Source organism: Mesitornis unicolor, unplaced genomic scaffold (assembly GCF_000695765.1).
Source record: "Mesitornis unicolor isolate BGI_N332 unplaced genomic scaffold, ASM69576v1 scaffold34148, whole genome shotgun sequence".
NCBI lineage: Eukaryota > Metazoa > Chordata > Aves > Mesitornithiformes > Mesitornithidae > Mesitornis > Mesitornis unicolor.
In genome coordinates, this window is record NW_010203373.1 from 1 (window position 1) to 24,679 (window position 24,679).

The following is a 24,679-nucleotide window of genomic DNA, read 5'->3' on the forward strand; positions in this document are numbered from 1 at the left end:
TGGGGGCTGGAGGTCCCGCTGCTGCCCGCCGTTGTTTGCTGCCATCTGTGCACAATGTCAGCCCGGGGGATGTGAACTGTGCTGGAGAGTCCCCACCACAGGCAAAGCCAGGGGATTTTTGTCACGCTGCTGCCCGTGTGCTGCCTGTTTGCACCGTGCCACGGGTCCTGGGCACATGGTGGGGGCTGTTCAGCTCCCCATGTTTCCCACCTCTCCTCCCTTCATCCTTTGATCTATGCAGAGGGGAGCGGGAGCTACAGGGGAGGCAAAGCGTCCCGTCCTGGTCCCCACGCCCAGCTGGTCCTTCCCAGCCCACGGGAGCCACAGGACAGAAGGGGAACCCAGAGCAGCGAGGAGGGAGGGCCGCACTCACGCGGCAGCATGTTGTCAGCGTGCTTTGGTGTCAAGCCATGAAAGAAGCTGCCTTAGCGAGGCAGCGATGCTTAGCAACTGCCTGGATCTAAAAATAAGAGCCATTTAGCAAGGGAAACGCAGTGGAGAAATGCTCAGAGAACTAAACACATTCCCCTGGCCCTCTCCGTGGCCTGGCCACTGCCGCAGAGCCCGTGTGCGCACCTCGGCTGCAGAAAAACTCCTGGGACAACCCTGACGATGTCCCCTTTGCTTAGGCAGAGCCCGCCCAGCCTGGGGACCCCCTGTGCCACTGGGCTTGTCCATTCTGCTGCTCCTTGCCCTCTCCATCCTCCATGCTTTCCGTCACAACCTCAGCCACATCTTCTTGGCCATCCCTCGGGAACCGCAGTGTCCCATGGAAGTGGCTTCGGTCAGGAGGGCTGTGTGAGTGGTGCCCAGGCTCACCCACCCCATCTCCCGCATCCTGCAGGTCCATCCCACTGCAGACGTGGCAGACCCAGCAGAGCTGCATGGGGAAAGTTTTCACCTTCTGCCATCCCTGGTCCGTCGGGAGGCAAACATGGCTATTTTTATCCCAGCTAAGTGCTCCTGTTCCTGCAGGCAAGCGAGAGATGCTTTGCCAGGCTGGGGAGAGCGGGGAAAGTTTGGCGGTTTGGTGAGTACCAAGGGATAGGATGGGGCCAGGCTGACACAGCCCACCCCGCCACAGAAAATGAGGGACACAGCTCACTTCCCTGCTGGTCACAGCTCCTTTCCTTAGCAGACACGAGGGCTGGGCATCCTGCCAGGATCCACAGCCTTTGAGCCTTTCTCTGCTCAGGAAAAATGCAACATCTTCCCCTAAATGTTCCTCTGGGCACTGGGAGCTGGGAGTCTGCAGGATGCAGGTGGGAGCAGCCCACGGCCGGCTGCTGCTTTTCTGGTGCGGGAATGGGTCTGGTCCCTGGAGCCAGGCAGGGGCCCTGCTGCGGGCGCACTGGGTGCAGAGACACCTTGGATCACGTCTGGCCAGGGACAGGCGCAGCAGCAAAGTCACACGGGTGTGCAAAGAGCACCTTTTGCTGTGTGTCTCACCAGGACGTGCAGCAGATGCAGAAAGGCTGGGCCAGGCTGGGGAACATCACCTGAGCGATGTCCAAGGCTGTCCCTTCCACCATGAAAACAATCAGTGGGTCTGGGGTGGGCAGGAGCCATCCGCAGGCAGGACTGGTGGTCTGTGCTGCTGCAGATAATGCCAGATTAACTGTTTCCAGAGGATGGAAAGGGCTCCAGTGGTGCCTGTGAGCCCAGATCCCAGTTACAAGGGGTAACTGGAAGGGAGGGCCATCACCCAGCTGGCCAAGAAGTGGCACAGACACAGCAAATGGGGCACAGCTCACCATGAAGCCTGTATCAGCTGCCCAGGGCCAGGGAAGCGTGGAGGACAGACAGGTGGCTGGATCCAGCCTGATGGGGTGGGCAGGGGTCTGGCAAAGGCACCCAGGTCCCCAAGCTCATCTCTGGGAGAGCAGCAGAGAGTCGCAGGGGAAACAGGGCCATGAACACCACCCCAAGGGCTTGGCACAGCCAGCAGTGGGGTGAGACAGGGATGGAGAACAGGGAAGCAAGCAGGAGACACAAGGAGGAAGGCGAGTTTGGGGTACAAGGGGTGCTGCATCCTGAGGTGCCCCCTGGGCTGTCTCTCAGAGGCAGGTTGTCCCTGGCACCACCCATCCACTCTCGCTGTGATGGAAATCACATCAGCGCAGACACGAGGTGAGGTGCGTTCCCTAAGTAGCCCATCCGTCACCCTGTCAGCAGCCACAGTGCTTCGATAGAAGACGTCTGTGTGGTATTAACGCTGCTCCCCCGGTAGTGGAGCTGCAGCCAGGAACGGCTTCGACCTGAGCACTCGAGACTGGGAGGTGTGTGCCGGGCCAGGCTGTCCAGGGGGCTGCTTTGTTCCCAGGTCAGCGTGTGGCCTTGGCAGGGGTAACTGGGGAAGGGGACAAGTTTGGGGATGCTCCTTTGTTGCCAGGCTGCAACCAGCCACATCCAGACCCAGGCTGGACCCAGCTGAGCCCATCCACACCCATCCCCATTCCTCTCCAGGACACCCACCCTGCAATATGGGGCTGATCCTTTCGGCTCATCCATGCCTCCACTCCCCGCTGAGACCCCCGGCTCTGGGGGCAGCAGCCTGCTCTCAGCAGCGGCACATGTCCCCATGCAGCCCTGCCCAAAACCCCAGGCTTGACACAAAGCCCAGGACAACCCCAAACTGCTCCCATCCACAGAAACAAGAAGAGCCTGGAAAGGAGGCAGAAGCACTGGGGTCTGCACCCCACCGGGCTGGGGTCCAGGGATGCAGGAAGGTCCCCCCCAGCATGAGCCCTGCAAGCCCCCTGCAAACAGCCCAGTTCAGCTGTTGCAGGGGGACAGGGAAAGACAATTTAACACTTCATTAGGTAACCACAAGGCATCAATCTGCCCTACCAGCCCGCGCCTTGTCTAATTGCGTATCTCCATTCTTATTAATTGTATCGGAAAAGCAGAGAGCAGGACTTGGGAGTCTGATCCTATCTTTAGGAAATTTCAGACAGAGATGTAATTGCCAAGTGCTCTAAATCACGGTGCTTTATCTACGGTTAACAGCATTTTGAAGCCATGCTCATCAGTAGCAGTCCTTGGGATGTGCTCTCAGCAGATGTCATTAATCTTATTTTGGCTGTGGTCACCTGGTGTCTCTGGGCTCAGATTTACACTCAGCAGTGAGGGACCAGGAGGGCTTTGGGGCAACTTCCAGGCTGGAACACGGGATGCAGGACCCAGGGAGCGGTTCTGGGAGCTGAGGGCAGGCACGGGAGCTCCTTAAACCAGCTTCACCACTTGTAAAAATGCCAGCAAAGAGCAGCCCTGGACAGAGATGAGCAGCTCAGCACCAGGTGCCATTCCCCTCCCAGGGCCCACGCAGCCCCCCAAGCCCAGAGGAAGGATGCTCGTGGCCATGCAAGCAGCTGGGGGGGCTCCAGGCATGGCAAATGGCCTTGCTCAGGAATAAACTGCAAAATTTACTACATCCACAGAGGATCTGGATCTGGATGGCACGAGACCTAGAGGACACCCTTGGTCTGGGGTCCTGAGGGCTGGGGGAGCAGATGCAGCAGATCGGCAGGTCCTGGGGAGATGGCCACATGCCACAGGGGCACATGCCCCATGCACGGGGGCACAGCTCCCATTGCTGTTAACCCACCCTGCAGACACAAACGGGTAGGTGGGAGCCACTGTGACATTCAGATCTAGGGGGAAATTTCAGCTGCTGGAAATTTTGCAAAGCCCGAGGAGGAACAGATGCCTGCAAGATGCTGGGGGAGCCTCGCAAGCAGGAACGCTGTGGGGGGAAAGGGAACCTCCTTTGTCAAATGCAAACCAGCAGGTGGGGGAAATCTGGGTGTGCAGGAGGGAGAAAGGACCTCGCGTCACACCCTGCATCCTCGAAAGCCGGTCACGGACCTCTGCCCACCCCTCCAGCAAGGAGGGACTCCCCAGCACAGCCCCACTGCTGGGCAGGCTGTGGAGGGCTCTGTGTCCACCCTAAACATTTGTCTGCTACTTCTGCATAACAGATGTAAAATCTGGGTGGAAAGCACTTGTTTTAGGGAGCGGGGACTGGGCCAGATCATTCCTGGACGCAGGAGGTGCCCCACGAGCCCTTTCAGCGTTGCAGAGCATCCTGTAAAAGTGTTTGTGTGCTCAGTGCCTGTGGGCTCAGCTTTTATTTAGAGAGGAACCAGACACTGTTTCCAGCTTTCACGTACGCTGTGCTGGATGCCACACCTAGGGACCCTTTCAGCAGCTCAGGTTTGCCACGAAAATGGGTCTCCATCATGAGTGAGTCCATGCTGTGGCCACGCATCCTCCTGCTCTTCCAGGGCAGAGCCCTGCGCCCGAGCTCATCTCTGCAGGAGGGGATGTCCACGCTGCTCCTGTGGTCTTGGCACTGTTGTGTTGCCCATCCCATCCCATCGCATCCATTGGCCTGGCAATGGCCACAGCAGAGGGGCTGGGGTGATGCAGAGCGGTGTGGCTGGAGCATCCCTTGCTGGGAGAACAAGCAGCCCGGAGCAGCTGAGCAGGGCACAGCTGCTGCTGCTGCAGCCACAGGTTATCAGAGCATCCTCACCCCCGCACGCTGCTGGGAGAGCCCTGCTTGAACCCTGGAGCAGGGGGGCTCCAGCTAATTAGTCACTAATTGCTTCAGAGGGGAAATGAGCAAAACCCAACCTGTGCATGCCTCTAGCAGAGTGACCTGCGGGCCCTGGGACCCAGCCAGGCTGCAATCACTGAGTAATGGTCAAGGGTTCAACTGTCAGAGCAGAGCTGGAGAAGAGCCCAGCTCAGTGGGTGTTCATCTCCCTGCAGCCTCCCCAGCCCCTTAACGCCCCCGCGGGACTCCCGGGAGCTCCCGGCCTCCGGCAGCAGCCTGGCAAGGCTCTGAGCTGCGCCACAGCAAGCGGCGAGCCCGGCTCATTTAATCTATTCAATTGGATTCAATTTCCAGCCACATGATTCAATTAGCCCCGGAGGGACAGCACGGGGGAGCAGAGGCCACGGAGCAGGACTCAGCCCGCGCTCCGGCAGCCGCTGAGCTGGGAGAGGGGAGCACAGCGTGGAGCCACAGCGGCTGGGCCCCCCGGGGGCACCCGGCTCCTGCAGGGTACACCGTGCTTATCTGACGCTCTAGGATGTGGACAAGACAACAGGAGCAAGACAAGCATCCAGGGATGCTTTTATCAGCCCCCTTCTATGTGGGGTTGCCCCTGTGCTTGTCCAGTGTCCCCCTGAACTCACCCACAACGTGTTGCAGTGGGGAGAACCAGGGCTCGGAGCAGCGTGAAGGGCTCTCAGCAGCACCAGGGAAGGGCAGGTCCCTTCAACAGCCCCTCTCCAGCCTCCTCGCCCAGACTTTTGTTTTTCTGTCTGCCCTCCTCCTGAAAATGCCAGCAAAGGCTTTAATTAGTTTCTACTGCAAGTTCTGAGGGAAAAGCCCATCTTTATCCTGGCCCTTTTGGATGTCTACAGCTTCCAAAGCTGGGCTTTACCCCTTTCCTTTCATATTACTGCAACGGCTCATCTGCCAAAAAACCCCATTACCTCCATGGGGACAAACTCTGTCCAGCACGACCCTGCAGCCCTTGCTCATCCCAACAAGTACCAAACAAGAAAGCAGAGCCCAGAAAACAGAGATGATAATAAATATCCAAGAGGCATCGGTGCTGACACCGAGGTGGAGAGCTGCCGGCGAGTGCCAGGAGCCAGCTGTACATGGCACCGCAGGCTGCTGGCTGCGCACCAGCCCCGGCGGCAGCGGCGATTCGGCAGGGGATCGGTATCTCCCTCTGCTGTGCCCCGCATGGGGCAGGACAGCTGCTCCATCCCAGGAGGGAGGTGTGGGGAGGCAGGCGGTACGCGCTGTGCTTGAACCCCTGTGCAAGGGCTGTCCAGGAGGCGGCTCTGCCTGTGACAGCACGCTTCTCCTCCCAACACCATGCGACAGCCTGGTGGGACCCCAGAGCAGGGGACGAGTACGCCATTCCTCAGGCAGGGAGAGAAAAGCGCCCCAAGGGCACCAGGAGGGCAGCTCAATCCTGTACGTGAGACTGAGGGATCGGGTAGGACCTGCTCCTGGCACCCCCAAGGTGCAGCCAAAACATCACACGCAGCTGATGCCCCCCACCAGCCTCCCATCGGTGCCTCCTCTGACAACCCGCAGCCTGGGCAGAGGAGACTCAGGTCCCCAGGAGCTGCTGTTCTCTCAAGTCTGTATGAAAAATGGGACCTGTAAGAGCTAGGGAAGAAGAGACGATACCAAAAATCACAGTGGCACTTACAAATCAATTTTTAATAACTCCCTCCAAAGTTTAGCTCAAACTCAATTTTTCTCCTCCAGAATTTGGTCATTATTTTGTAAAATATTTGTCTCCCTGCAGTGGCTGCCTAATTTAAAGGCAGCAATCTGATTTGTCCCCATGCTCCCCAAGCCTCAAAAACAGCTCTTCCAATAATAGACTGAGTTATAAATTAGATATAATAAAATACACTCAACTGCTCAGATCAGGTACAGGAAAGTTTGGGACCATCAAGCCATGTCCTGAGGGCGAATGTTGGAGTTGACTTTCTGCTCAGTTCAAGCTGGCCTCAAAACACAAGTAGCAGGACGGTGTTTAACAAAATGGGCAAATCTGCAGCAGAATCTGTGAGCAGGAGTTTGCTGACACCAGCATCACACCTGCACAGGTAGATCTCTGCATTCCTCAGTCACAGCCAGGGCTCCCAGCCTTGCCCATGTTCCTCTCACAAGCAGCCCCAGCAGCACATAGGAGGCAGAGGGTTGCTCACTACTGTCTGGGACCTGCAGCCTGGACCAAGGAAAAAGCATCGTTTGAGAGCTCCACAACCCTCCTCTGCACAGGCAGGAAGAGCCCAAGGGTAAGGGATGGCCCTGCTGCAGCCAGTGTGCCACCAAACGGTGACAGGGCCACCCCGAAATGACCCACTCTCCCCGCTGTGAAGGATAAACACTGCACACTCCAGACAGGCAGGGCTCTGCTATTTATTGAGCTCTAGGTTTTTAAGTACATCCATTTACAGTGCTTGGTTGTGTGACAGCATGACAGGAGGATGTGCATAGGGCTTCCCCAGCCCAGCCTGGGATGAGGGCTGGTCTCAGGAGCTGCTCCCCGTCACAGCCCAGGCTTCTCCCTTCATCCCAGCAAGGGAGCACCCTGGGAGAAGACAAGACCTTGGATGGCTGAGCCCAGGGTGAAAAGCTGAAAACCCCAGAGGTGACCAAGGCAGGCAGACTCAGCCCCAACTCTCACCTCTGCTCAGTCTCAGCCCAAGTGGGATCAGAGTGGAGGAGGCATACGGACAGCTGGGCGACTCAGTGCACCCCAAGGAAGCAACACAAGCCCCCTTTAGATGAAACTTCCCCCCTCAGAGGCAAGATATCTCACAAGAGCTCCCCACGCATCCAGACCACAGTGCCACAAGATGCCTTTTACTCACTTCCCGCTGGAGAAGCTGCCTCCTCCTGCATGTCGTGGCCTGTTTTCGAGCAGTGACTTTAGGGAGTCTGCTTGCTCTCTCAAGCACTGACAGACCCTCTGACCTGTATGCGTTTCCACACACTCGCATGGCAGGAAAGCAAGTAAGTGTCTGGCTTAGCTGATAAAAACCAGACAATTTCGTGCTGAAGGAAAGTATGCTCCACTGGGAGAAGCCCGTGTTCCCAAGGAAAACATACGGTCTTCATCACATGCTCTGGTCAGTGGGTGGCCAAGGACACAGCTTTCAGTTTCCCAAGCTCATGGCAGGTAAAGATGAAACATTAACACAATTAACGTGTTAGCATGAATAAGCCTTGCCGAAAAATGGTAGTAAATGAGCATGACGTTCACATCACTCACACTACTCTAACCTACGAGGCTAAGAGTGGGACTAGGCACTTTTTTTTTTTTTTTTTCAAAAAACTGTTTTCTGCGGGGGGGGGGAAGTGGATCTGGGATGTAAATAAGTTCTCTGCTTCGGTCCACCAGGTCAGGACAGATCCTAATGTCACTGCTGCGAGCTGAAAATGCACAAGTAGGAAGTGGGTGTTTATGCTGCATATTCCTGAGTTGGCAGCCAGACACAGCAATGGGAACAGACTCCCCTGGCCCTGGGCACCTCAGAGCAGAAAGGGGCATCATCCCGGAGCTCTTCCTTAGGAAGCTCTCAGTAGCAGACTGCTACTGCAAGTGGCTTGGTGAAGATGGGAGGAAAGGGAAGTTACTGCTTCTCCAGCTGCATTTTAACTGCATGCTACACACAGGGGAAAAACTGGGGACCTCTCAGCTCGTGAAGATCACCAGGCACTTGCAAACATGTGCAAGGCAGACATTCCTGTGAGGAAGAGTAGGATTGTCACAAAGCAGTCTCTGATGGGCATCAAGGGGACGCCCCATGAAAGTGGAGTATCCAAAAATGTCCCTCAACCTTAGAAACAGCAGAGATGAGCTGGGCTACTGGAAGCAACAGCGACCTCAAACAGAGCTGGTCTCCAGTTACAAAGTGTGCTGTTTGATGACCCATAAACTCGCATACCCAATACTCTGGCTCAGACTGGATCCCGTCAGCCAACAGCCTTGGAGGTAAGATTTCCCCTTCTCCAGCAATCTGATGGCTTGGTTCAAGTGGCACCTCCTGACATCAGGAGCCAGCAGTGAGCAGGGCCTGTTCCTTGGGGAAACTGTTTTATACCCCAAAGCCACTCCCAATGGGATGGCAGTGGATTTGACCTACATTGCGGGAGGGAGGGTTGATCTAGGCTGATGAGGAGAACAGCCCTCACCCGTAGAGCAGGCAAGCGATCTCAACCCAGGACTGTTTCACAGAGCTGGACTGGCTTTATTATTTTGGTTGTGAGCTCTCCCCAGCTCTGCTACAAAGGTTTCCAGTGCATCTTCTCTGAGGCTGTGGAGGGAATCTCCCACTGCGACGTCACAGGAGTGGCTGTACACCCCCATGGCACCTCACAAAATTGCTTCCTCCTCCTCCTCAAGATGTCGATCGCCTCTCCTCAGCCTCAGTCCTCTTGAAACACACATCTCTGGGATCAAACACACAGCAGCAAGGCTCTCCCCTAGAAGAAATGCAGTCTCTTCTGCAGATGGAAGGCAAGGCTGCAGATCCGTAGTGTCCCTGCCCAGACAGGCCCATCTCTGGTCCGCCCTGCGCAGCAGCTGCATCCCTGCTTCAAGAGATCGTCGAGAATTCCTTCAGGAGCAGCTCCTGGCTCAGCGTGTTGAAGGCAAGGTTCTTCCTCACATTGATGCTGATGGACCGAACCTGACAGAGACAAAACAAGATGTTTTAGAAAGGGACTCTTCCAGGCTCCCCACGAGCATGGCAGCTTTGATGCTGCTGACCTCCAGGTTCAGCATGAAGCTGTTTTGCATGCAGTTATAGCCTCAGAGAACTTGCTGCAGCCAGCTCTCACTGAGACTCCAGCTCAGCAAGGAATCTCTGAGGATTAGCTGCTTCCTGGCATAACAGGAATGTCTATAGTGATGTCTTGGCAAGGATAGTAAATTCCAGATGAGACAGGGATGGGAGAGGATGCTCTGTTTGGATGCATGAGCTGTGATGCGTTTCCTATTCTGAGGAAAAGTGATGGGGAAATTGAGCACTTCGAGGCTGCAGCTGGAAGAGCCTTTTCCACCAGTGCCCACGGCAGTACCAGCCAGCTTTCTCCTGGATGAATGTAGTGCCATGGCCTCTGTCCTGCTCCAGAACCTGCAGAGCCAATGAAGCAGAGGCAAGGAAAGGACAGAGGCCATGCTACTGTGCTGTAAACACAAATTACCACCCACACTGGCAGAAAACCATGCGTTCAGAGCCAGCTGTGTGTGTTCTCTGCTGAGTGCCTCACACTTGAAGCTGGCTCTGGAGCTGGCCCTGAAGAAGAGACACCTTTATCCCTTAACGAAGCCAGATCGCAGGTCGCTTGCAGAGCCGGGCAGCCCCAGCGCGCAGCACCTTCCCTCCCCTCTCCGTGCTTGCAGACTCGCTGGTCAAACACGTGGGCCCCAGACTGGGCTCAGGCTCAGCTGCGCTCAGCAACGAGAAAACAAAGTCAAACATCATCTGTGTCAGAGCCTGTGCAGCAGTGACAGAAAGCAAAACTGACACAAGCTCATCCAAACAATGGGATTACAGTTCCCAGAGACTCGGAGCCTGTGATAATAAGGTTGTTGCTGACCTGGTTAGTGTTTTGTGCTTTTTAAAAGCACTGGGGGATGAATTATATAGAAGCAGAACAAAGAATCCAGCAAGAAGAGCAAGTTAGCAGTGTTCATACCGCTAAGGGTCCCACTTGCTGCCCTGGTGAGAAAAAAAGAGGGGGAGAGCAGAAAACTCCCCAAAAGGCAGAATGTGCAAAGAGTGGGAAGCAATTAAAAACATGGAAAGTTAACAGAGAAAGCTGTGAAATGAACCCAGGGAGCCCCATTGCACAGATCCTAACTGCCCAAGCAAAGTAGGGAAGGTGTCTACACTTAAAGACAGAGTATTTGAGTTTTATGGCATCTGCAGAAACCTCAAACTCTCCTTCATCAGGGTGTTTGGCAGAGACCACATGCATCTGCGTTCCCTTGGAGCATCCCCTCAGCTCTCTTCTCTGGGTGCCTTCTGACTTACTCCATACTGAAATAGCATGGGATCACGTCTTGTAGGCTATAACCTGTGGTTATCTTATGTTAAATGCCACTGCAAGTGGTCTCCAGAACATTGGCTTGCTCTGGACTGTCTCCCTGTCAGGAAACAAAGCCCCCACAGGATTTGGTCCCAGTCCCACTGAGTGCTCCCATCTCAGCCAACCAGTCAGTTCTGACAAGAGGGAACAACATGGCTAAACCAATGCAGAGAGTTCTCTGCCCTGGGCAACATCACTGCTTGCAGAAAAGGGGCAGATGCTACATGCAGTGTGAGCCAGCATGCTTAATTCTGACTAGAAGCATTGCTATGGGTCCCAGCAACAGAAAGAACAAGCAGAAATGAGCTCCTGGCCTTGGGAACTGCTGCCAAAGGCCAGGCACCAGCAGTAGAAGATGCCCAACTTATCTACATAGCACAGTCTCCAAGAAGGATGTGGCAGCAGTCTCAACAAGCCCAGAAAGGGGGTCAAAGTGGCACACGATGAGAACATGGGGCTTAGCAGATATTGCAGCTATGGGGTAGAGCACAGAAATTAAGCCTGTTTAGTTTGCAAAGAGAACATTTAGGAAGAACAGAGCAAACACTCTCCAATATGTAAAATGAGGTCAGAAAGAGAACAGTGAGTAATATTTCTCTGGCTCCCCAGGGATGGGGCAAGAAGTACTCAGGTTAATTTAAGAAAAAGAAGATTTGCACTGGAAAAGAGGAAATACTTTTAAACCTATGGGTTGGGAAGCAGTGGAGTAGATCACCTGAGGCCGGTACGGAGCTGTTTTCACTTAAAAGACAGCTTCAGGTTTCAAGAGGAGCTTAGACACAAACTCTGGCCAAGAGTGGTCTAGATGGACTTAGATCTGCTTTAACACAAGGAGAGGAGTGGACATGATTACAACACACAAGATGACTCTGGTATCTCTACAAATCTTTGCCTAGCATTTATTCTGCTGTGAGAAAGCAGGCAGCTCTGAGCCAACCAGCTTAAAAGGTAAGAATAGCTCAAATTAGAGTTAAATCAAGTTATCTCCAGCACCAGGGCTCAGCACGGGGAGCCAGAGCTCATCTCCCTTTCGGGGCTGGCAGAGCAGACAATGACACAGGGAGGTGACAGCCGGTGACAAGGATAAACTTCAGAACCTCCCTGCGGTCTGGCCGAGCCGCTCCATCCACGAGGCTACACCCCAGGACGCAGTGCAGCAGGCAGCCCTGGCCTGGCCGCCAGCCTGGAAGCTACCAGGACTCTCCAGAGTGGCCGATACAAGGGGTTAAAACCAGCCTCAGAAAGCAAGCTCAGAGCTTTAATGTTCCTTCTGCAAGGAAATAAAAGCAGAGCACATGTCCTCTCTCGCTTCTCTACGGAGCATACTGGAGCTCTAGGGTCAGAAGAGCTTTTAAAATGGTTTTCTCCCTATTAGCAGCTTGGATCCCATTTAACTCACACACTTTGAAGAAACAGGAAGTGCATGAAGTGCTGAGATCACCTGGAGAACAGTGAGCAAATGAAAGAATGGAGGAAGCGGTGGCATTAACCATGTGAGGAAAACATTATTCAGTTCTAGTTTTGTGTCTCTATAGCTGGATGTGTGCAACACTGTGCAGACACTCTGCAGCAAGTCTCATCAATAAAACCTGTTTCCAATCAACAAGCAGCTCTTAAGAAATTTGTACAATGGGTGGAAGGGTTTACACTGACTACTACATCTAATTAAAAGTCAAATTAGTGTAATTTCCCCCGCAGAAATCAATCCCTTAATCAGACTATTTTGAGACTCTGCTGAAACGTCTCCAACTGCAAAGACAGTGAATGTTTTGGAAAGATGCTGAATCTCTTTCCACACATTCCTCCAGCTGCAATGTGAGGGTGCAAAAGCTCACATCCAAGCCATTCATTCTATCAAAGCAGCACAGACCTCAAATGACATCCCTGAGGGTTCAAAGGAAAGTACATAAAAAGTGTTAGAAAACTTCCTAACTTCCTTCCTTTAGCCCCTCAAAGGCAGCACAACAGGCCAGAAAACCCAGTTGATAAAACACTCTGCACATCACCTTCCACCACAATGTGGCTGCACTATCACAGCCCTTTGAAAGCCCCTTTGAAAAGGGAATGGGAGAAGAAAGCAGATTTTTCTTTGGGATTAGCAAGAAAGAGTAGCACTGAGGCAAAGCCAGAGAAGTGAAGCAGTGCATTAGCAAAGCGCGTCAAAGGAGTGAGAACGAGATTTCTAAGCATAAAGGAGCCAAGAGAAAGGCTTGGGGAAGTTTCTGCTCACCCACTTAATGGGAGCACAGAGAGATGAAAAGGCAGCCGAAAAGGAAAATGGCTCCTGTGTGTCATTCCCCACCAAGAAGGATTTGCTTTTATGCAATCGCACAGATAGAGACAAGAAAACCAGGTAGAATCTGGAAAGAACTATTTGCAAACAGATCCTGTTCAGGAAGACCTGATGGGACCAGCATGAGTTTGGAAACCATACTGGAAACCTAATTCACCACCAGCCCTGCTCGTTTGGCAGAGCCCACAAAGCAAACTGCAGCAAGGCCACTCTGCCCCCTCCGTGAAATCCTGCAAAACTCAGCAGAGAAACACAGCACCTCGGGTAGGGAGATATTATCCACCACCAGCAACAGAAGCTGAAGTGAAGACTCAGAAGCCTTGCAAAAAGGGAGCCAAGTACCTGGTTTGAAGAGGCTATGGGGAGGACGGGGCAGACTAGGGCCTTTTTGATTACTTGTTTGAACAATTAATAAAGCCGTCAGTTACTGTGCACCTAGAGGAAAAACCAGCATGTAGGATGGGAGGCCAGCTGGGTTTGCTGAAGACAAATCATAACATTTCAGGTTGATTTCCCGCTGTGTTGAGGGAACGGCTTAACGGAATGCAGGGAATTTTCTGTAGCTGTGAGTAAAGAACATTTAATAGGGTCCCAATTCTCAGGGCATCTAGAGAAATGTGGATTAAACAGATTCACAACTGGGTCAAATCAGCACATTTATACAGTAATTATTCAGGCTTTCATATGCTCTTGAGGAGAGGGTCCCAGGCGTACCTGGACAGGCAGTTTTCAGAAGGGAGCTGAGAAGGGACTGGTTACTGTAAACAGATACTTAAAGATACAAAATTGGGATTTAAAAAAAAAATCAGGCTAGGAATAAAATCATTTTAGCTGAAGTGTTTTGTAGCTGTGATGATCTTACAACTGAGAATGTAATTTTAATCAATTGGCATGATCAGCCTGAGCTTCTGCCAGGCCAAGTGGAAAGTGGGGCACGCAGGCAGCAGAGCAGTCATGTGGCCAAGAGGCTGGGGAAGGAGATGCTGGCTGAGGAGGCCAGGAGCCCCTGAGACAGAACAGATGACAACAGAAAAACAAGTGCATTTTATTTCCAGGGTACAGCAATAGGAGAAACCCATGTAACCGGAAGGGTACGGCCAAATTTCTTCACAATGTATTTCAGATACAGTATCAAACAGCAGGCCAGGGAGACAAAAACAGGCACAAAAGAGCAAAAGAAAATGACATGAAAGTGATTGCAAATGTTTTTGCCTGTATATTACCCAATGGCAGTGCTGGAATGACCAAAAAAAAAGCATTAAAAAAGCATTCTGTAGAAGGAAGCAAAACCAATTCAGGCGTGCTTGCTCTGGAGCAGAGTAGACAGAGGGAGGCATGACATTCCTAAACTCATGCAGACTTGTGATGGAGTGGGCAGGCATCAATTACTCATCAATCAGCAAGGACAGAGCTGGGAGAGAGAATCAGCTCTCAAACTGGTGGAGAAAGCTGCCAAAGTTAGAGATCTCTCCCTTCACTGAAGCTGTAATGATTCAAAAGTGAGGAAAAACAGGCTCCTCTCAGAGACCAGCCACTACAAAAACACTGCCTCCTGGTGATGCGGCCACTGTACAAGAAAACGTTGCATCAGGGCTCCCTGGAGCAGGGTAAGCAAGCTGACTTGCTGAAGAATATAGCTACCAAGCCAAATTATTTGGACTCAAATTTTGTCTTTGGACTCAGTTTTGTCTTTGCTGTAATATTTTTGTGACGCTTCCTACTATTAGTCTTCTCTGGCAGGAGGAGACATTTCTAGGGAATGCCTTTACTTTCTTTGCTTGGGAACCCTATTTTATGGATGATGGAGGAAAGAAACGAGCAGGTACATGTTTTACCAGCACCACATACTCTGCTCAGTCCCATACATTGTGGTTCCCTTAACAACAGCAAAAAGGCTAAGCTCTGTGTGATAAACCCAAGGTGGGAACGGTCAGCTTCTCCACCATCCAAATTTACCACCAGAAAACACAGTGGATCCCCATGACAGAAGGGACAGAGACTGACTGACCAGTTGCTGGCCTGGGCAGTCTGGTGGTTCCTCCCCAGTCATGGGTCTGGGAGCTCCAGGGAGCATTCATATCAGTTGAGACATGCAGTGTCTGTTCAGATCCTCTTCTTGCCCCATCTCTGGGGGCAGCCCAATGGAGTAACAGAGCTGCTCAGCTTTACCCCACTTTACGGCTCAGGCCGTAAGCAGAAGCTTTGGAAAAAGGCTGTTGATTCAGCTTACCAGCTCTTTGAAGAAGGCAGCCTCCTTATGCTGCTCTGAGTAGCGCTCGTACTGGTCCAGTCCATCCTGCAGTTTCAGGGTCAGCGTGTCGTAGTTGGACCGCACCACTTCCAAAACCTGCCAGAGACAGCCAAAGACAGCGGAGGAGTCAGCATCCACAGATGCCTCAGCATAGGAGGAGCGGGCCTGAGATAGATCACAGCTCTGGCACCTGTTTTTGCAACATACATGGCTTTAGCAGCCAATATTTGGCTCATGACTAACAACACGGAGGTGGGCACTAAAGTCTTCCTAATACCAGCAAGGAACATCCCTCAAATATAAAGAATTTCTTCATTCATGGGAAAAGCGGACGAGTCTATGACAGCAGCAGTGTTCCAAGTACTATTATATCTCTAGGAGAAGCAGGCATTATCTCATTAAATTAAGCAGCTAATTACCATGTGTATACCCAAACATAGCACAGTAGGCACTATGCAAACACAGGTTTGCCTGACCCCATGGTCCGCCCAACGCCAGTTTTGCCAGCACACCTCCCTGCTGGCTTGCTCATCAGCATCCACGATCTGCCAAACCGCCAGCTTCTGCAGCTGCTCAGGTCAGCTCCCACACAGAGCACTGCACCTCTCTCCTGATGGGAACAAACTGCTGACAGGCACTAGGAAGAGACCGGCTCTGGTACAGCCTCTTTGTTTGGAAACAGATGGAGACATGACTCCAGGTCTTCCTGCCAAGGAGATGCTTTATTATCTGCCTTCCCTGCAACCAAAGCACTCCAGCTTATATTACTGCCTTACTCTACTCCCAGCACTGGGCTATACTTGCAAATTCATAGTTGCACATCTCTGTCCTATTGAACTATTCATTTTCCTAACTAGGGAGCACCAAGAGGGACTCTCACAATGCTTTTTAGCTTCAAAGCACTGCACGGACAAACACATTCCACAAAGCATTTGCGAGGTGGTAAGTAACGATAATCTTCCTACCAGGAGCCATAGAGCTCAGCCCTCCTGGGCAAAACATATGCTTGAAACGACTCTCTTAAACACATGAACTTCTTTCTTAGGCTGTTACCACTTGACCTAAGAGCTAAACAGACAGAATATCGACATCTGTGGTTTGCATTACAGTAGCCTCTGCTCATGAAAAGCCCCAGCCAGGAGGACTACACAATATGAGGTGCAAAGAAAGAGGACTCTACCCCAAGGCATTCACAATGCAGAAGATACCCTAATAAAAGCACTGCAGAGCACGTAGCACACCAGTGACCAGAACAACAAGGAGCCCTTCTACTTCTCCTCTTGACCTCCCAACAATGTAAACACCACCCTCAATTACCCTTTTAGGCAGCTGTCAGCTCCTGCCCTTTACAGGACTGAATAATGTCCTTACGTCCTTTCCTTGAGAAATTCCAGACTTGCTATGGGCTCCCTTCAAAACCTTGTTCCTTCCCAAACTTTGCACATGGCAGCGGTACACAGAGACACTCATACAAACACTGAGACGTAGGCTAGGGCCTGAGGTGACAGAAGCCACAGGGCATCATCCAAACGAGGACTGAAGGTAAAAAAAGTTCCCAGAAGTGGTAAGATGGCCACACAGCAGAGTCTCTTTGCAGCTCAGCTGTCCTCCAGCATTGCAGAGACAAGCTAGGGGTAGCAATTAAGTGGTGTGCAAGGTTATTTAAGAATAGCTTGGCAGTGTTCTGCTGCTGCAAGAGCATGCAGCCTCCTCTCCAGGACTCATTTTCTAATGCTGCTTGTCAGCTCCACTGGCAATGAGGAAGAACCCCCTGCAACGACAGCCATCTCCAAATGCAGTCTGGCCTTCTTGTTCCTGTATGCAGAAGCTGTGAGAAGTATCACAGAGACAAGAGCAATGATGAAAGAAAGATGTCTGGTACAGGAATAATTTTGTCTGGGATGGAACTATCCACTAGGGATGGAGAGTAATAGTATAATGCACTTTCTTCTGAGCAATAAAGAATCTAGCAGCTTGCATGAATCAGAGGGTATCCTCCTGTCAATTTGACAAAGCCCAGTTGACCAAGATCAATAAGCTGCAGGAGAGAAACCCTATTTGAAAGGTGATGAGTAGAATGTGCTTTTCCAGCAGTAACTCAGAGTAGAGGCATTTTACCACTCAGGGTAACCCCATTCCTCATGAGACTTCCCTTGGGTCCTCTTCACTCCCCCATGCCCCCTGCACACAGCCGAGCGAAGGTCATACGAATGTGCCCCGACAGTGGATGTACACACTTCTCCATGAAGCAGCAGGATTCCTCCTTGCTAGCTCTGAGTAGAGATCTCTTCAGATACTCAACAGGGGCATCCTCAAACCACTGTGAGCAGAAGTAAACTCCAAGGGCAGCAGTGAGCTCTGTAAGCACTATCCTTTAAATCCGCCCTCCTGTGTCACCTTGGAAAGGCAGCTAAGAACTCAGCTTGATGCACTTGGAAGAGGACAGGGAAGGAACAAGACGCCCCAAAGTCTCTACTGTGTTACCCACTACTTACCGTAATCTCTGCAGTGAATTTGAGATCAGCTTATCCCTTTAGCTATGTATTTTCGTTAGCTTCAACTCCTTATCTCCTTTAATTATGAAATAGAACTTAAAAAGAAAGGGTAAGTTAAAAATAAACAGCTTCTCCTCACTCCCTGATAATTTCCCTTTCTTGCTGCTGCTGAGAAAAAAAAAACGCTACGTGGGATCTGAGATAAACCCACTCACAGATCATTTCACTTCATACCCTGTAATGGATAGGAACTGTTACTGAGATTAGGACCTGCCATCCCTGAAACGATGTCATCTGCTCTTTAAGATGCAGCAGCTAGGCAGAGGAGAGGTTAAGGAGCAGCAGAAGGTATTAAGCACATCTGACATGAAGGTCTGAAAGGCATCAGCATTCTACAAAAACCTCACGTTCTCTGTGTAAGGGAAGATTGCACGCCAGCATCCTTTGCCCTTCTTACACACTGCTTTGACTTCTGCTCAGGAAGACGACTGCAGGAAGAACGCCCTTTTGCATTAAACACAAGAGATCTTTATTTGTACCTTCCTGTCAGATACAAAAGAACTGAAGGAATTTAATTTTGAGATTAAAGCGTTTCTCCTTCAAGGTCTTGTCTGACTTGGTCTTCCTAGAAGTCTCTGTGAAAGACTAGAAAACATCAGTTCCAAGATGATGAAGTATGAATAACTTAAAAAGGAAGGGACTTTTAGCTGGGCTCTCCCACATGGACTTTAAATAGTCATTCACTTTTTAAAAATCACACAAGCAGCTAAGTACCCACTAAGTAGTGGGTAACACCCTTTCTAGTGCCGGGCAAGGATAGAAGAAAATGGACTGTAGAAGATTTCTAAGGAGCTTCTTAGCAAGCAACAGGGACGATAAGATGTGACACTCCTCAGATTGCAAGGATAAACATGTAGGGCAAACTATATTAAAAAAAATGCTTTACTGAATCTTTCCAGTGGGAAAAAAAAAAAAGTAGTCACAACCTAAATCTCTTTTTGTAGGTTACCTTAGGGGGCTCAGAGTCTCAAAAAAGCAGTATGACAGAAGTGAGCAACATGGAGGAGGTCAATAGAAGAGAAGTGAAGGCTGCTGAATTCCTTTCCTGGAGTAACCCGTATCAGCCCTAGAGGCTACAATTGCTCATTCACTCCACTGCAACAAACCAGAAGTCAGTGGAGCTGCACTGCTGCAATCTAAAGACAATTTGCCATCAAATTAACCCCTGCCCTACCACTCACTCACTCACTGACTGCTCTCCAGAAGTTCCAGAGAAACATTAGCAATTCAGGTCCCTGCGTATGCGTCCCCAAACCAACATTTTGGGAACTGCTCTGAACAGCAAGCGGTTTCTGCGGCACTCGGATTTCAGCTTCTTCCTGCCCATGTCCCGTAACTCTCCTTCCTCGGTAACACCGACCACCTATGAGTGGAGACACCCCTCTGGGTAACACAGCAGGGGGGCTGGCTTACAACAGAGGCCACACAGGCCTCTTACTGCACCAGAGCTCTTCCCACTGCCCGATCCTCAACTGGATCTGGGTTGTTGCATGCCCCCCGGGGAGACTGGACCTTCTGGACGAGCCTGTCTGGGGAAACAAGGGGGTTACATCCAGCAGTCTCTGATCCCCATCCTGCCCAGGAGAACACAGCCACGGTTAGCAGCAAAGGACTTGGTGGTCGGTGGGTTCTGGGAAACAGGCACAGGTAATGACAGAAAAGTAAAGGAAAAGCAGAAGCAAGAAGAAAGCAAGGTCTCTACAGTGTCTTTTTAATCAGCGCAGCAAAGGACAAGAATGCAATCAGTCAGCGTCACCAGCATCTCACTAAAGCCTCTCCATGCCCATAAGTAAGTCGTTAGCTACCATGACGCAGAAGCAGTTGGAAAAGAACTGACTGAATTATCTCACATCAAGCAAAAGGCAAAAAAACCCTTCAACAAACTGCAGGTCAAAATGTATCTGCCCTTCACACCAGCTCCATGTGGTTCACAGGGCTGAGATGGGATCAGATCAGGCCTTGCAATCCCTCACAGGACAAAAAAGCGGGGTGCTTCTGTCCCATGTTGGAAGGATGGAGCAGCCTCTCTAGGGGGCACATAACACCCTCACCAATGCTGCTGCACAAACATGGCACAGGGATCAAAGGCAGACAGGGACAAACGTCCCTTCTGTCCTCTCTGCAGAGGTGGTGGAGTCCCTGTCACTGCCTGTGTACCACAGAGGGAATTTGGGCAGTCCCACCTATGAAACCTAGGCAAAGCCCAAGACACCACGAGCAAACCCATCAGTTTATGACCTCAGCTTAGAGGACAGAGGCTGTAGAAGGTTTCCCTCTGCTAGTAGAAGCCTGATGTGCATTTTACACTGGAGTCCTCAAACTGGCTTGTTTACTCCAGGTTTAGTACAAATCTTCCCCTTTTTCTCCCCCACTAATCTTCACAAGCAACTTGGTCCCTGAGTGAAATCAACTGAACAGCAACATTTCTCATTGTAACGAAAAGGCTTCTGGCACCTGGGCTATGAGGAGGCTATTGCCTCTCCATAATAGTGCCCAATAGTTGACTTAAATTTTAAAGTATAATCTTCTAATTGATATGGAAAATGGTATTTTGTTTTCCAAATAGCATCACACTTCTCAAAGAACAACTCAAAAGTTGCTGAGGCAGGCTGGAGTCTTTTCTGGAATTAATACCAAGAAGTACCACAGACAAAGCACATAACTAAATAATTAGAACTTAAATAAAAACATACACACACAGCTGCCACACTTCCCAACAGATTCTGCCCAGACCCCAGCTGCGCTCATCTCCTCCCTCTCTTCTTTCACTGTCTGCAGGAGCTAAGTCCAGCGAGATGATCCACCAAGACTGCCAGCGCCACCCATGTGTGCTGGAAGCAGCTGCCATTCACATCGGCTTCAGGAAAAGCACCCGCCCTAGGACATGCAGCAGCACAGAGTTTTTGTCTAACCCAACACCACCTTACCTGTGCAGCTGTCCTGGAGCTAACTGCAGTGCTGGTGCCTCAACACCGTCCCTCACCTCCAAGCTGATCAAGCCTATAGCATTAATTCCATGTCCATGCATGCTAAGAGAGAGAGGAGGAGGATGTTGCTATGACAGTCTAACGAGCCAGATTCCCACAACGTGCTGTGCGTACAGCACACGTCTCTGGATCCGGAGGATGCAGAGCGGGTCTGGTGCACGTGGTGGGAAAGACAAAGGTCTGGGCTTGAGATGCAAGTGTAGTTGTGCCACATATATGCAAGACAGGCAGCACATTGTCATTCCTGCAGCATCAAACAGATGCTGTTTGTACCACGAGCAAGTGAAGGACCTATGGCTCTCTCCTGCTGCAGGCTCTGAGAGCATGAGAGTGCTCAGACCAAGGCTGTAAGACAGCGCCCACCAGCTCACACAACTGGCACTCTTGGAGTAGGAAGCAGCATCCTGTCTGCCCCGAGGGCAGGAAAAATTCCTGGAAGAAGGGTTTTTCCAATAGTAAAAAGCTCAGCTAGCCCAAAAGATTTAAGTGAAAGCAACCAAGGGCAAATTTCTCCTCTGAGGAATGAAACAGGACTGCACGGATGCAGAATGCATCAGCAATGCTGGGCAGTGAGACAAGAGAGGTCTGTCCAGGTCACAGCAAGGAGAAAGGTCTGCAGGGGTGGGCACAGCCAACCATGAGCCCCAGGATGGCACTGGGCCATGAATACATGCTCCAGTCCTGACTGTGGAGAAACACAAGCTGATGGGAGTCAAGAGAGTCTCCTGTTTAGTGCCTCAAGCAGGAGAGATGGACAAGGCTGGGCAGCACACAGCAAAGATGAGAGAGACAGGAGACAGGCAGAAAAGGTGCCTTGCCTTGCTTTCCACTGCTAAGGTGAGCACAGGGACCCCTTGCACACAGTTCCCACCAGGTTACTCAGACACTTTTTAGATTATGTTTGCCTATCTTCCTCTTCTCAGCTCACTAAGCAGTAGCCAGGACATACTATGTCTAGGAGCCCAGGAGTGAACAGTCTTTGCTCATCAGTTTGTCCTTTGCCAGTCACTCCTGGCAGTGCTGCTGTGTCCACTGCACTACTTGTGCCCAGCCAAACACGAGGAAAGATTAACTCTCCACATCCCAAGTCCTTCCTGAGGACTGCTGTTACACATTTACACTTGAGTGGTACTGAAATTCGGGCCCTGCCACTTCTCTACACAAGACAAAAGGTTTTGATCATACATAAAACATCATTATTATCACTATTATTATACTTGGCAACATCAAAGAGGGCCATTTCACACTCCTTTTTCCTCCTTCCATTAAGCCATTCTGTCGGGCTCAGCTGATATGCAGTAGCTCAGATGTTTGTTCAACGACCTCAGAGATCTCCGATCTTTAAAGGAACAAGCCTACAAAGTTGACAGTGTCTATACATGGAGTGGGAGGGTTCAGTTACAGTCTTTCTCCTCTGCCCACAGGAGCCTCTTCCAAAGACAAATAATTTATAAGATCACTAAGAAAATGTCATTCTCTGAACTCTGCTAGAAGAAATGGCATCCCCGTTTGGGGACAAGAGTTATCTGCTGCAGAAATGTTTTAAAACTACAATCCATTAGAAGCCTAAGGTGTTCAACTCTATTTAATGGTGGGAAAAGCCTCTACTGATCCAACCAATCTGGAAATCGCACAGCTCTCAAAACCATCCCAAAGCCAAGACTGTTCTCCAGCTCGACCCAGAAGCAGCTGTAAATGCACATCACAGTCCCTATTGCAAGCTCTCACGGGACAGCCCTTCGCAAGGTTCAACAGTTACTTTAAGCAGCAGAAAGGCTGCAAAGTAGGACAAAGGCAAGTAATGACAGAGACATCTGGTCACAGAGACCAGCTATGTGCACAGCTTGCAGTGGACTTAATTTGTAAAAGGTACAGACAAATAGAAGATATTAATGTGGTCCACAGCCCTTGACATCCCTGTGTAGCCTTCACTAGGGCTAGGGAGTACTGTGCTAGGAGTATGACACCCTCTGAGCTCCAGGTAGCTGAAAACCCACTCACCTTCACCAGAAAGTCTGTCCCACAAATCCTTTTACTACAGAGTAATTTCAAGAAGTCACGTCTGCAGACACATAACTCCTATATGTGTTAAATGCACTCTGCTCAGCCTGTATGGGTTTGGAGGACAGGAAGCAAAAATGCACTTAGCCTCCCACTGCTCCTTCTCAGGACTAATCCACTTTCCCCATTTTCACAGGTGGTCAGTGGGTTTATACTTATCTGCCTAAACCAGCTGGCTCAAAGAACCTGGTACTCTCTGTGAGATTCTGGGCTCTCTTTCCCCAACTGGAGGGACAGGCTCTCAAGAGGAAATGCAGGAGGCAATTCCATGGGATTCGAGAAAGGAAAATGGGTTCAGTGGGTTTCTGCCAAGAGAACGAACACCCATGTACTGTACAATGCTGGCACTTCCAAAGCCCAGGCAGCGAAAAACAAGTCAAAGATCCTGAAACAGATTATCTTTAAAAATGTCAATTAATAAATCAAGCACCCTCCAGAGCAACATTTTAGATCTGGATGGGGTGATCCACCAGAAACTGGATGAGGTGTCCGCTAAGCTCACCTGTTGTGAGAAATTTTGTGAGGAAAGCAGGCAGCAGCCAGGATAATGGCAGGAGCATAAAACCCTGAGATAGATAGATCTGCTATTTTGGAGTTACAGCCCATTTTGGAGTTGTGAACCCTTATCTCCAGCTGGTGGCATTTATGAAAACATTTCTCACTGCTAGATACGTAAGAGCACTTGCAATTCTGCCAAGGCTTGAAAGGCACTGCAGACAGCTATGGACCGGACCGTTAATTTTTTTATTTCCCCATTGTGCTTACAATTAACTTAAGTGCTGAAATGTGATGGGCTGTTCCAGGAGAAGCTTTTTATCTACCAGCTGCATTCTAGCACAGCAGTACATCAACTGCTGTCACCAAAACATCAGACAAGAGGAAGAGAGCATCCTTATGTTCACTGTGCATGCACATTACCCATTCAGCCTAAGTGGCTAACCAGCATTCAGCAAATGAATGCTGTCATTTGTGTACAACATTTGGTGCAATCCTCTATTTACAGAAGACCTTGTCCCTCTGAACAGAGAGGTAAAAAAAACCCAATCAGCAGCAGCTCTCCAGCACCAGTTAACTCACCAAAGACAGACCAGTAAACCTGGTGCCTAAAACAAGGTAAAAATAATGAGCTGCTGCTCCAGTCAAACTGAGAGGCCAGGACACACAAAGCCGTTACAGAAATCAAATACAGCTACAAGAAGCTAAAAAACAGTAGCTGAAGATTTTACAATCTAAGGTCAGAAATAAAATCTTCTTAGGACCCGCAGCCAGAAAGCATCCTGGCAAATGCTGAAACTCAAATATACAGCTTTCAGTTCAGATTGCCTTGATGAGGTGACAACAGGACACCTGATGTACACCAGAGGAAACCCATTCCTAGTGAAGAAATTCAAATTTGCCCAAAGACAGCTGGCTCAGGAAAAGGCTGTCTAGAGAATGGATTTAGACACAGTATGCAGTTAAAACCTTTCCGTTCAATCAAACCCCAACAGAAGCAGGTGGACTGTTCCAGTTCAAAGAAACCAAAATCTAATTGTGCCCGAGGGAAAACCAGCAGGGAGGCTTATTCTGGCGATGGTCTAATCAAACATCTGCAGTCACGGGAGGTTTCTGCAACTACGTCACCTGGTCAGGTTCACAGCAATCAGCAGGGGATCCAAGAGAGCTTCTGCTCCTCACACAGCCACCGCAGACTTCTACAGCACGCAATGATCACAGACACCGACTTGGAAAAAAACCCCACCAGGACTCCGACTGGAAGATCAAGACAAATGAAAGGAGCACACAGACACTCCAAAAAGCCACAGAGCTCACCACACATTTGATTTTTCCTTTTTCTTCTTCTTTTACAGCAAGTAGCAAGCAAACAGCCTCTACAAACGCTAC

The 24,679-nt window shown here is 50.6% G+C and overlaps 1 protein-coding gene across 1 annotated transcript in view; it reads right to left on the reverse strand.

Annotated features, from left to right (window-relative positions):
• Window positions 1-8,783: 8,783 nt before the first annotated feature.
• Window positions 8,784-24,679, reverse strand: part of LOC104545522 (chromosome unknown open reading frame, human C10orf76) — a 117,352-nt gene continuing 101,456 nt past the window's right edge. Inside the window, exons 24-25 of the mRNA XM_010190687.1 lie at window positions 15,172-15,288; window positions 8,784-9,243 (exon numbers count right to left, since the gene is read on the reverse strand). Of these exons, the coding sequence (XP_010188989.1) occupies window positions 9,151-9,243; window positions 15,172-15,288 (210 nt within the window). The 3' untranslated portion in view covers window positions 8,784-9,150. The remainder of the gene's footprint in view (window positions 9,244-15,171; window positions 15,289-24,679) is intronic.